The following is a 13664-nucleotide window of genomic DNA, read 5'->3' on the forward strand; positions in this document are numbered from 1 at the left end:
TTTTCAATTCTTTTTTTTTCTGCTCCCATTTCTATTATTTCCTCTTTCTGCTTATTCTGGTTTTACTTTGCTCTTCTCTTTCTAGAGTCTTGAGATAGAAGCTTAGATTGTAGACTTGAGGTTAGGTTTTTTTTCTCTTTTCTACTGTAAGCATTTAGTGCTATGAAATTTTTTGCATTAGCTTGTTTCCCCAGATTTGTTGTATTTTCATTTTTATTTAGTTCAATGCATTTTTGGAGGGATTCCCTTAATATGTTCTCTTTGACCCATGGGTTACTTAGATGTGTTATTTAATTTCCAAGTATAGGAGGTTTTCCTGGTATCTTTCTGGTATCGATTCCTAATTTTCTTCCACTGTTGGTAAGAGAATACTCTACATATGGTTTCAATAATTTTAAGGTTTGTGTTGTGGTTCAGGACATCTTGGTGAATGTTCCGTGGGCACTTGAAAAAAACACATTCTGTTGCTGTTGGGTGAAGTGTTCTATAAATGTTGATGAGGTCCTTTTGGTTGCTGAACTACTGAATTTTCTATATGCTTGATAATTTTCTGCCTAGTTGTTCTATCAATTGTTGAGAGAGAGGTGCTAAAGTGTCCAACTGTAAGTGTGGGTTTTTCCATTTATCTGTTCAGTTCCACCAGCTTTTGCTTCACATGCATTGCAGCTCTGTTGTTTGGTACAAACACATTTAGGATACTCTCCTTAAATGGGTTCCAATATTCACTGTGGGCTGGCTTCCTGACATCCTCTTCCTCCTTGGGCTCCAGTCCCTTCCTGCCCTGCTCAGTGCTGCCTAATGAGTTCATAAGTGGGTGGAAGGGAAGAAAGAAGAAAGAAAGAAGGAACAGAAGGAAGAAGGCCAGGCTAACTTGCTGGCTAACTTTTAAACAATATTTGGTGTCAGAAGTGTTTGTTTTTTCTAAATCACTGAGTCTTTAGAAGCTCCTATGTCCTGAGCAATAATTCTTCTTTGGATCCCTCACTGCTCCCTGGCCAGCAGAAGGAAATTGCAGAAAATGTGAGTGTGTGATTTTCATTTTGTGGATGTCTTCATACTAGTTGAGACATTAGTATGGGTTTTTATAGCTTGAAAAAAATGGAGGGAAGAATGCAATAAAATTGGCTTGTGCTGGGAAGTAATCAAGTCTACAGAAAAGCCAAGCCATAAAAGTTTAAATTTTTACTTCCTCTCTCACCCGTGTCTTTTATGAAATGCCTTCCTAACACACAGGACCGTCAATATAACATGTATTTTGATAAAAGAGTGGTTAAGCTTTATCACTAAGTCAAATGAAATTACTCACAAGTGTTTTCATTTGTTCAACAATTTCTGGCCCCTGCATTACCAGAACATTATGTCTCATAAAGTTAATATTTAACTTCACATATATTTAAAGGATAATCGTTTATTTGTCTTTAGAACTAGGTGTTAATCTTTCCTAAAACAAAGGCGTTAAGTGTGTGACTTTGTTTTGAATTGGTGAGTCATGGGGTATAATCAAACAATGACTTTACCCCCCTTCTCCCTATACCAGGTCTAATCTCCTTTATGAAGCTACTTCTTCATTTATTGCCCCCTCAGATAAGATCTGTAACAAAAAATAAAAAGTTCTCCAGGCACTTTAGTTATCAACATAGCTTCATGTCAGTGACTAATCCGTCTATTCCATTGTAGTAATCACAAACTCTGTTTAACATTCAAGCTTCTCTGTGCCACCCACAAAGACAGCAGGGGAAGGGAGAAAGGCTGACTCCTGCTTCCTGGCCTAGGGCTTCTCCTCCTCCTCCTTTTCCCTCATTGGCTACCTCTGCTGCCTCCAGGACTGAAGGGGAGACAGAAAGGAAGGGCACAGAGGGGACAGAAACAATGGTCTTACTGACTGGCACCCATCTGCAGTGAAATTCTCTGACCAAGTCAGTTATTTAAAAAAACCTATCTCTGGGGTGCTTGTTTAATTTCTCCAGCAATCCCCACTGCTGGGACCTCTTGCCTGCAGTCCCCTTGTCTGGGTAAATGCACTTCTCTGCCGCTATCTTACACTCCACTCTCCCCAGCAGGCATCCTTAGTCCCCCCACTCTTCTAGGCAGCCCTCTTGAGGAGAATTCAGGAGTACTCCAGGCCAGCTCTGGCCCTTGGATTACATTTGGATATTAGGAAACATATACTTTCGATCCTTTGCTGGCGAGGGTAGAGTATTCTCAAACACAAACTTTTTAAAATTTAACTTCTGGCAAGCAAGCTCTGGACAGGGCCATTCAGTCTTTAGGTTTATCATCAGCCAGGCCACTCAACTCCCTAAATTGCATGAGACATGTATCGGATAACCAAACGGTCTTCTAACAGCTTTTCTTGCAGGTCTTGGGATCAGCAGAAAGCATCCCCCCCCCAGCACTGGGACATCCAACTTCCCAAATGGATAAGGGGGTGGAAACACTAGTATCTCATATTGAAAAGTAGGGCCAATGGCTCCACCATCCTGGCCACCCCACTAAAGGTGGAACTGAAACTGTTTAATACATTCCATTGATGGTTCTTTCATCAATAGCCAAATTCACTCACAGTAAAGCCGAAACCATTTTTATCTGCTATATTACAAAGAAATAATAGGAATATTCTGTCATAAACTATTGTCTATTCCATCGTTCTGCACACAGACTCACATACTAATTCTGATTCAAAATTTGTGGGCTGATATTTACATTTGTAGCCGGGAGTATGCTGCCAGCAACATCAAAATAGGTGCCCACCCCTGGACTGCTTCCCTTAATGAGAGTTTCCCGGAAGATTTCGTTTCAACTGAATTAAACAGACCAAAAAACAAGATTGTTGAGGGTGCCGCTGCTCGTGGGAAGTCTGCCTGCTGGGAGGTCACAGACAACACCCCACCCTGCCCTGAGTCCTCCTCTTAGCAGGTCCTCTGGGGGCAGGAAAAAGCCATCAAAGACTGTTGGGAGATAGGGTTCAAGTTTGCTGGGTTTTTTTAAAAAATCTTTTTGTCTGCAGATGACTACTGAGTGGCTTTTCTTTTTCAAACTTTTCTATACTCTGCTATCTTAGCTCAGACATTGCTAATGTAAGTATATCTGATACAGAGCCAGATGGTAATGATTTCTTAAAGACCTATGATAAACATAAGAAACAACCCAAAACATCGAGTAGTTTACTTGAAAGTGGCATAATTTCAGTGGTCAGTTGCCCAGAATACAACTGTCTTCAGTCTGTCTTGAGAGAATCTCAGAAACTCCTAGAAGAAACACGCGGGGGCACTTGTTATGCCCACACAGTCTCGCAGCTGAAGTTCAAGTCAGCTCATAACGGGGAGAAGGCCTGAGGGAAGCGGCCAAATTCCAAGTGATTTGGCAGGGCAAAAGCTTGGACTGAATTTAATCAGAAGCCTGCAGTTTTCAAACAATCTCTCTAAATTTCTGTAGGCAATTTATGTAATTATATTGGCACATACATTTTTCCATTTCACTAACAAAACCACAAAAGTCTTTATGTTCACAGGCAAATCTTTAATATAGTAAAAGATGTGTAGTATGCCCATATAAACACACGATTTCCAAATAGAGGCATAATCCTCTGAGTGTTCCCTTCAGCGTCAGGAAGGCTGCATTCCCGATCAAAGAAAAGGAGGCCCAGAGCTCTTCTTTGCCAGCACCCTTTCTGCACTGAAATGGAAGTTTTATTCCTACAAGATGCCGTATTAGCCAAGTCTTCTCTGTTCCAATTTGATATTTTGAGCCCAATTGAATATAACTGATCACAGCTCTTGGCACACATTCGTGGGCAGACTTTTGCTTGCACGCACAGTAGACGCATCTCTGATCATGTCCAGCTGAGAGCACTGCCGAAGTAGGCAGACGTGGCAGAATTCTGAACACAGTCTCCTCTCTCAAGGCCACAGGTTTGTACCACTTTCTAGAAGTCTGGTGCTTATGAAACAAATTCAATATAAGCTTATATTGTGAAAACAACAAAAATAATTTGGGTTCCTTTTCGATTACAGCAGTAATCGAAAGTAGACTGAACACAAAATACGGTTCATCAGTTCTGAGCTTGTGATCACAGACAGAACCCACAAACCATGAATGCCAAGTACACACACACCAAGTTAAATGTCAGAGTCCAATAAAATATGCACCGGAGTTAATGATATATATCTAATGACAGGCATAACTGCAGTAATTGCTCCACTAAATGGGAAGAGAGGCAGAAGGCAAATTTTACCAACTTCACAAATCAGCTGGCTTTGATGGCCAACCATCCCGCTCAATCCTACTCCACCGCCCAAAGACCTACCTACCCGGTCTGGTAGGAAAGGCTCGGAGGGCACAGATACTCGATTATCCTCTGTATTCCTTCAACAGGCCAGAAACATAGGCTGGGGAACATAATATAAAGGAAGGTCGCTCTGCATACTTCCTGCTCAGAGGCTCAGAGGCGCTATCCAGAACCAGAACAAGTCTTTCTTTGGCATTATTCTAGCACTGAGCACAGGGTCAAGATCAATTTGTTAAAGTGTGAGCCCGGGAAGGATTGGCAGGTTTGTGAAGTGAGATGAGGGAGAAGACTGGCACAGCAATGATGGAGCTGTGAAATGCACCTTCTAGTGCACGTTGGTTACAGTAATTGGCTTGCCCTCCTCATGTGTAGGACCCACAGAAATGGGAGCTTTAAGGAAATACGAGGTCCTAGAGAGAGACAGTTAAGTTAGAAAAGGTGCCCCTCGAAAAACCCACTTCTTATATCAAGAACAGGCCTTGTTATGCTCACAGGGGAGAATTATTTTTTGTATCTATATAAGATAATGAATGCTAACTAAACTTATTGTGATAATTCATAATACACACATTTTCCTGTGTATAATGTATACTTTTTGCCCAAATATTTGAGGAAAAAATAAGAATGTGCATTGCACATGGGTATAATGATTACATACCACGAGTATAATAATGGGTATGATAATCTCGTGTATAATGTGCACGAAGCCTGGGTACGCATTATACACGGCAAACTACACGCATAACACACACCCATGTAAGTCAAGTCTTTATGGTATACACTTCAAACTTATACAGTGCTGTATGTGAGGTGTTTCTCAATAAAACTGAATGAATAAATAATTAAATGGCATAATGCATGCAAACTCCTGGTAGTTGATGAATACACACAGTAAAAGGCCACTGATGGTGGGCCCACCCTCTCCCCAGTGCATTTACAGTGGGGTGAGCCAGAGTGGGGATAAGACACCTGCAACGGTCTGGCTCTGTGATGCTACTCCCAGGGCAGAGCCCAGGGTTGGGTTGCGTTTGAATAGGAGGGGACTGGGTACAGATATGTTTACAGCCTGCTCAGGAGCTCTGCTTAGTTCAACTACGCCCAAGAGGAATTTTAGGATGCATTTCAAAATAGAAATACATAGAACTTTCCATATAACTACAATAATTCAGGAAAATGAAAGGAGAATTTCTATCTCATTCCTGTTATAAATAACCCACTAAGGTTCTTTTCTGAAAGCAAACAGTGGTGCCATTTCTACCCATTTCTACTGATAATCTGGTCCTTTTCAGCTGATAGTGCAAATTAAAATCAATTAATATGCCCCCAACCCTCGTGCTTCCCCGCCAACACCTGATTTTGAATGTCTTGTAATTGCCAAGAATAATCATGTCTTTGTAAGTCACACAGGATAGGTGCTGATCTAAGCAAAGGGGTGATTTTATTATCAAACAGAACTTGTAAAACCTTCTCCCAGACAGAAAGCCTTTTCACTGGCTAACAGCCAGAAGGGCCCTGAAATGGTTTTCCTGAAAAATAAAACTAATGTGCCATATATTACTTACATAGAAAGAAGAAGTTACAGGATAATCATTATCATAGTTACGATACTAGAGGATTAAAGAAATTTGTCAAAGTACTTTAAAACAGCACAAGTTATTAAGACTAAATAACAAACTTTGTAATAAAAGTTCGCATACCCAATTAGAAAGAATATATGCACCCCTACGTTTATAGCAGTGTTATTTACAATGGCCAAGATCTGGAGACAGCTCTAGTGCCACCAGTAGATGAGTGGATAAAAGAACTCTGGTACATTTACACAATGGAATACTACTCAACCATAAAAAGGAAGGAAATCTTACTTTTTGCAATATCATGGATGGACCTGGAGATTATTGTGCTAAGTGAAATAAGACAGCCATAAAAAGACAAGTACCATATAATCTCACTTATATGTAGAATCTAATGGACAAAATCTGAGGGCAAAAATAGAAAATGAGGAATGAACACATGAAACAGACAGACAGATGTCAGAGGGGAGAGGGATGGGGACTGGATGAAAGAAGGCGGGGGGATTAGCCAAAGAACACACATGCAGAACCCACAGACACCAGTGTGGTGATGGCCAGAGGGAAGGGAGGTGGGGGACAGGAAAAGGTGAACAGAGAGGGGACAAATGGGGATGTCTGTTGTTATGTCATTCATAGAGAAAACCCATTAAAAGCAGCTGTGTCTTCAGTACATTTTGGGATGCAGGCTCATAATTTTTAGGGTGGTTACGGTAGCTGTGCCACTGACTGCTACCTACACACACGTACCCCCTTCTTATGTGCAATCTAAATCCTAAGTCTTATTCGTCGACAGGTCTGGATCAGGTCCCACAAGAATGCTGGTGCTAGCAGGCGGAAGTGGTATCCCCTATACCTTAACCTGTTCCCACAAGCCTTTGCTCCATGTTGAGAAGCCTTGAGGGGTGTTGGAGCTTTAACCTGAAATGGAAGGCAGAACAGTGGGTACACATCTTTTTTTTTAAATTAGGAATCCTGACTCATGGTCCCGCTTGTTCCGCCGACCAGAGCTACGACTTTGGAAAAACCAGTTAATGTCCCTGTGGTTTTGGTTTGTCATCTGTAAGGTCAGGGATTGTCCCATTGCCACTTTTGATTCCATACAGAAATCCAAATGATAGAAGGCTTCAACATCACGGGCTTTCTACTTCTTCCTATGGAACTGGCTGGCTTTAAAATATGTCCACAAATTCTTTGACACTTCTGCCTTTGGAAGGCAGAGTCCCCCTCACCTCTCTGGATTTTGTGACCGCCATAGTGGGTGGGTGCAGCAGAAGTGACGCCGTGTGAACTTCAAGGCTACACTGATCACTAACACTGACACGGTCTCATTCTCTCTCTTGCTCCCCCCATTCCATCTCACACTCTCTCTGCCCTGGGACAAAGGCCTCCAATCCCTGAGCCACGCTATCCAGCTACTTGGAAACCGCCAACCTATAGAAGAACAGAGAAGCCTCACAGTCAGAGACAGAGGGAGGCCCGAGGAATGTCAGCTGTTGGAACCTTCCAAGCCAGGTGATTGACACAGGCGTGACGAAGCCTTTGAGATCATGCCAGCCCCAGCCAGTGTCTGCCTATAATCTCAGGAATACCTTTAACTAGAACAACTTGGCCAAGCAACTCCTGAATTCCTGATCAGAAACAGCGAGAGCCAATAAAGGATTATTGTTGTTTCAAGCCACTAACTTTTGGGGTGATTTGTTATGAGGCCACAATAACTGGAAAGACCATGATAGAATCAAAACTAGGGGGCAAAAAATGCTACCCCCAAGGTCAAACAAGGAATTCTTTAGCATCCACAAGAACCACAGGAGAGAAGACTTAGAAGTATTCAAGAATGATGAAGGTAGGTACAATTCACCGATAAATGCCACACAAAAAAAACCTCACTAGAATATTCACCTTTTTATTTTCAAACTAGGTGACCTTCATGAACATTCATAATTAAAAGAACTACGGTAAGAATGACCCTAACTGGAACCATCAGAAACCATCAGCAAATGAGGTGGGGCCTTCTTTCATCCTTTCTCTGCAGCACTGGCACCACTGCTCACTGGCTTTCTGCCTCACTCCTTTGTCAATACGCCACCGTGCAACTGTGCAAGCACTTCCCTAAACTCCGAAAAGAAGGCTTCTCCTTTTAAACGGGTAAGGAAAAGAGCTGGAGTGCAGTCAGCAAAGGTGGCACCTGTCACTGGACCGGGGTAGTGGGGTCGGGATAGCCCAGGTGTCCTGGTGAAACAGAACCACGGGTGACGCTCAGGAGACGGCATATGGTGGCCAGCTGAGAGGATTTAGCCACGAATCCACAGTTTTTCTTCCTAGCCCACCCAGGGCTTTTAAAAAAGGAAATTTCACATAAAAATCCAGATTTCTACCTTCTCTTGAAACACTGGAAGTCTAGCAACCCCAGGTATGCATTCTCGCCTGGTCTCAGTCAGCAGGAGCGGGCCAGCCGTTTCTCCCTTTGGACAGAACACGTGCTCTCTATTTGCCACAATCCCCACCACTCCCTGCTCTGTACATGGGCTCACCTCACTCTTCTACTTTGCATTTTTGGTCCCTGTGGGCATTTGAATTTGTGTGTCTCTCTTTTTTTAAGCAGATTTTATTTATTTGTTTGTTTGTTTAGAGGGGAAGGGAGAAATAGAGGGAAAGAAACATCTATTGGTTGCCTCTCATTCATGCTCTGACTGGGACTGAACCCACAACCCAGACATGTGCCTGGACTGGGAGTCGAACTGGCAACCCTTCACTTTGCAGGATGATGGTCAATCAACTGAGCCACACCAGTCAGAGTTGAATTTGACCTCTTGACCTATACCAACAGAGGCATTTCAGACTCCAAACCTCAGGGTATTCCTTGATCACTATAGGTTTGAAATTTTTGGTGGTTTGGAAATTCTAGTAACTTCTGATTTTCGTGTCCTTGTCAATTTCTTTCTCTGCAAATGTGAGACCATAACAACCCACATGCCTCATAATTATGTAAGTCCTCTTACAGCACTGTTATTGAATATTGGGGTGCTAAGTGTGCCCCAGAAATATATACTGAGCTGATGTGATAGAATCAAATGATCTTCAAAATACAAACTGTGTCCCTACACAGGTCCAACATTCTCAGCCCCCCAAAATATGGAAAAGAGTTAACCGTCATTTCTAAGATTAGGATGGAGAAAAAAGGAGCAAAGAGATCTACATACTGTGAAGTTAAACAATGTAATCACTAAGCACAGAATATCTTCAGGGTGATTTCTAGAGGGGACTTACCTAGGCAGTGAGGTCATTTCCTGAGAGATTAAGACCAGCGTTTTCAGGTCTGGGCTTATGTGTATGTTAGAGAAAGCAGAACAAGACAAAGCAACTCACCAATTCCAGACATTGTCGGTGGCCATAGGCAGCCGCGTAATGTATGCTGTTGTAGCCTTCCTTGTCCCGGATAGATGGATTTGCATTATTTTGAAGCAGAAACTCTAGACATCTGTAAGTATAAAGGTGAGGTTATTTTAGAAGCATCTCTGGACCAAAAGAGATAATGAATGTAAATCTCCTCCTATTAGACAATGCAGTATTTCTTTAAAAACCCTACAGCAATGACATTTTATGTACTGGAAGTTTTTTTTTGTTTGTGTGTGTATGTATTTTCTGTAGCTTCCTTTATTTCAGCTTTAAATAGCTATTCTAGGATTCAGGCAAGGCTTTAGCAACAAGAGGGTAAGGAAGTTCTTTTTCCTTCTCATACTAAGGCAGTCTGTCATCCACGTTCAAAAGACCAAGTCTCAACCATAATAAAGAAATGGTCAGGCCATTGCAACGGGCTGACCTCAGGGAGAAGGTTCAGTTTTTTTTGTTGTTGTTTTTTTAATTTCAATGCTATTTATTTTTAAATTTGTATTGAATTTATTGGGGTGGCATTGGTTGATAAAACTATATAAGTTTCAGATGTACAATTCTATCATACATCATCCATGTACTGTATGTTCACTGCATCAGTCAAGTAGAAGGTTTAGTTTTAACCTCACTATTTGAGACTCTAAGATCAAAAGAATAGAAAAATGAAAGTTAAAAAGTGTAAGAAAACAACAACAAACAAGAACACAAGAACAGCCTACACAACAAGAGGATTAAAGGAATAGGTTAACAATAAAAAAATAATTCAGTAACCACATATGAAGAAAAAGGTTCATATTACACCATTAGAAATATAGACTAAAACAAAGTAGTATATTTTAAAAGCCTTTTATTTATTTATTTTTAATATTTTATTTATTTTCTGGGCAGAAGGGAAGGGAGGGAGAGAAACATCAATGTGTGGTTGCCTCTCGCACGCCCCCTACTGGAGACCTGACCTGGCCTGCAACCCAGGCAGGTGCCCTGACCAGGAATCGAACTGGCGACTCTTTGGTTTGCAGGCTGGCACTCAATCCACTGAGTCACACCATCCAGGGCTTAAAAGTCTTTTATAACAGAGCTGTAATTTTTTGTAAAAAGCCACCATCTGTGGAATAGGTTAGAGAAAGGTGTGTGGCTGCACCTTTCCTGACATACCCCAACCTCCAGGACACAAGTCCTCGAACATGTGATGCATTAGCTGAGGACCTACTGCAAATGGTACAGTCCTGCTGGGGAAGAGAAAGTAAGTAAGTAGTGCTGCTCTGTAATTCCAATTTTATTTCTGTGGTAGTAGGACAAACAAAACCTTCACAAAACCAAGCTGATTCAATTTCATACTCAAATTGAAAGTATAAGATTCTCACTTTGAAATGACATTTACCTATCTCTTGGCAAAAGGGAAAAGGAGAAAATAAATCACATGTAGAGAGACAGTTTAAAATGATATTTTAATTTCTAGAAAAACTGACGAAAGACATAAATTTTTTAATCCAAAGACCTCCATGTCACATGATTTATCCATAAAATATTCCATGAGAAATCAAACTCTCACTGCAGTCCTGGTAACAGACCATCTTTGGTGATCTGTGCCTTATAAGAAAGTCCTTTTCTATTTTGGTCATTAAATGCCCGTGGAGAGGATTCTAGGTGTGACTCCTTATATACCAAATTTGGCTCTTTAAATAAAATCACTCAATAGGAATAGCATTCTAGTGGACACACAATCCCAGCTTCTGAAAGGATTACATTCTGAAAAACCTGTTGATAAATTTATAATTTAATATGTAATTTGGGAGCAGTTTGAATTGCACCCAAAGAGTTATTTAATCCAGAATATTATACCTGACCTACACTACCAACAGTTCTATTAGAAATAACAACAGTAGTATAGAATTTGAATATTTTCCACATTGTTTTTTAAGGGACCGTTTATAACAAGTGTTAACTGGGTCCTGACTAGCTATTTTGACAGCTAAGCTGCAGCGTTGGGAGATGCACAGTAGGTCAGGGGTGTATCTGGACATGGGCAGTAGCCTCTCTTTGCATAAAAGAGTTCTCAGGCAGGCTGGTCCTGCCCCACTGCCTCTCTGGCCCCTTCCCTCTCTACCAGCAGTAAGAGGGCTGCTCGGGCCCAGGGCAAGCTTGCATTTCACTAGGAAAGGGAGCACTTGCTCAAGTTGCCTAAAATCCCACAGCCTTTAACATGGTTATTTTAATTTTGGAGTATTCGAGTAAAACCTTGACCATTTGGCTTGACTCACAGCTGTTTGCACAGCTGTGGGACTCAAGTTATGTTCCCAAACCTGCACCTGAGCCACACTCTCTAACTATATCCTTCTGATTTCTACACACAACTTCCAACTTGTAACTCTGTACTATGGCTCGGACACCAGAGGGGAGCCCCAGGGGGTGGAAGGAAGACCCTGGGCTGGACACAAACAAGAGGTCACAGAGAAACTTGTCCTGCTGACAACTGGAGAAGAGAATAAACAAGGGGCTGTGTGTGCATGTGCGGGCCACTCTTAGGGCACTACATCCACTGGACCCCAAGACACAAAGTGTAGGCACTGTTCATTCGTTTGTTCATTTGTTCAACACACTTACTGAACACCAGCTATGTGCTGGTCACCACACTGGGCAGCACGAGCTTGTCGCTGTGACCTGTAGTGCAGGAATGACTCCCAGAGGACAAAGCATTAGGGCTTCCCATGTATCCATGCCCCTGGGTGACGGCGGTCCCTTCCATCACAGCACTGCCCGAGTCTCTCTCAGAAGCCAGAGGGTGGCAGGTAGGGTGAGGTGGGACAGGAGCAGCTGGCGGCAGGAGCAGGGGGCTGTTTGTGAGTTGATGTGTGTGTGTTGGAGACAAAGAGGAGAGTACGGTGCATGTACGTCACACTGAAATCTCAAAACATTTATTTATAGAATCAGCTAAATAGTTATCTACAGGTCATGAAAGAAGAGCCTAAGGCCCTAAGACAGGGGTGTCAAACTCATTTTCCTCGCAGGCCACATCAGCCTCACAGTTGCCTTCAAAGGGACAAATAATTTTAGGACTGTATACATGTAACTACTCCTTAACTGTTAAGGAGTTGCAATAACATCCGGTGCTTTGAAGGGAACCAGGAGGCTGATGTGGCCCCCGGGGAAAATGCGTTTACACCCCTGCCCTAAGAGGAACTTCAGCATGTTGTCTGAGGCACATGACGGATGTCAGAGCCAGAAATAATATGTGAGACACACCTGGCTCCAAACACCGCTGACCAATCACAGTGACGGTCATGTCAAAACTTTCAGTCTTAGAAAGAGTACCCTGTGTGAAAATGGCATAATTAAAGGATGTATTTAAAGAACAGTTTCTGCCCTGGCTGGTGTGGCTCAGTGGACTAAGTGCCAGCCTGCAAATCAAAGGGTTGTCAGTTCAATTCCCAGTCCGGGCACATGTCTGGGTGGTGGGCTAGGTCCCCAGTGGGGGGCACACGAGAGGCAACCACACACTGATGTTTCTCTCCCTCTCTTCTTCTCTCCCTTCCCCTCTTGCTAAAAATAAATAAATAAAATATTTTTCTTTAAAAAAAAAGAAGTTTCTTCTTCAGTAAAGATAAGCCCACATTACTTTCTGAGGATCCCAGGTGAAACCCCCAAATAGTAAGACTGGCCCCCGTGGCCACTCAGAGAAGCAGACAGGGCACCAGTAACTGCACTTTGTGCTTAGGCTGAGGAGTAACTTACAGTGCAGCTTCCTTTTCCTTTTGTTCTCTGGCTCTTTCAAGTTCTTCGGAATTTTCATGGGCATTTCCTAAGGACGTCTTACTTCTCAGCGTAAGGAAAAGAAAAACAAATTACAATTAATTTTTAATGGCAAAGTTGCTAATGATTTTGGTGCAATTTAAATCTCAATGATTTTTTCCTCCAACACAAAAGAAACATGTACTATTGTCACTGAAGATATAAATTGTACATGGTTCTCTCCAATGCTATCCATTAAATCTATTCGCTCTCAAGATATCCAACTAAGAATGTACCATATTTTGCACTCACATTTTTGGTCCAAACTTTCAGGAAAAAAAATCCTTTGGTTTAATTTTTTAATTCAATTATTTACTTATTTAGATGCTTGTTTTTTGTATTATAAAGGAATTTTAGCATTTATTTTTGAACATGTAGTACAAGAAATTTTATGTAGCAAATCACAAAACACAAGAACAGATAAAAGGTACATGAAATTTGGTACAACAAAACCAATTATTGTATTCCAGGGTATTACTTTGCACGTGGATATCGTTATTGCTTTCTAGACTTACACTTTTAATGCATAAGCATAAATACAAGAGTTAAAAACATTTGTATAGATACAGAATTAGTACTACCCATGTACAATGCACATCCTTATTTTTCCCTCAAAATGTGGGCAA

General features: G+C 41.7%; 1 protein-coding gene across 5 annotated transcripts in view; it reads right to left on the reverse strand.

Annotated features, from left to right (window-relative positions):
- The window catches only part of ANKRD44 (ankyrin repeat domain 44), a 298600-nt gene that overhangs the window by 73171 nt on the left and 211765 nt on the right, over positions 1–13664 (reverse strand). For 3 of the 5 annotated variants that reach the window (XM_037167009.2, XM_037167006.2, XM_037167008.2), the window contains exons 15-16: positions 12982–13065; positions 9226–9337 (exon numbers count right to left, since the gene is read on the reverse strand). In XM_037167009.2, coding sequence (XP_037022904.2) covers positions 9226–9337; positions 12982–13065 — 196 coding nt within the window. The remainder of the gene's footprint in view (positions 1–9225; positions 9338–12981; positions 13066–13664) is intronic. The other 2 variants (XM_037167010.2, XM_037167007.2) reach the window with 1 other exon arrangement.

Source organism: Artibeus jamaicensis, unplaced genomic scaffold (assembly GCF_021234435.1).
Source record: "Artibeus jamaicensis isolate MK-2021 breed Jamaican fruit bat unplaced genomic scaffold, CSHL_Jam_final contig_391, whole genome shotgun sequence".
In the NCBI taxonomy this organism is placed as follows: Eukaryota; Metazoa; Chordata; class Mammalia; order Chiroptera; family Phyllostomidae; genus Artibeus; species Artibeus jamaicensis.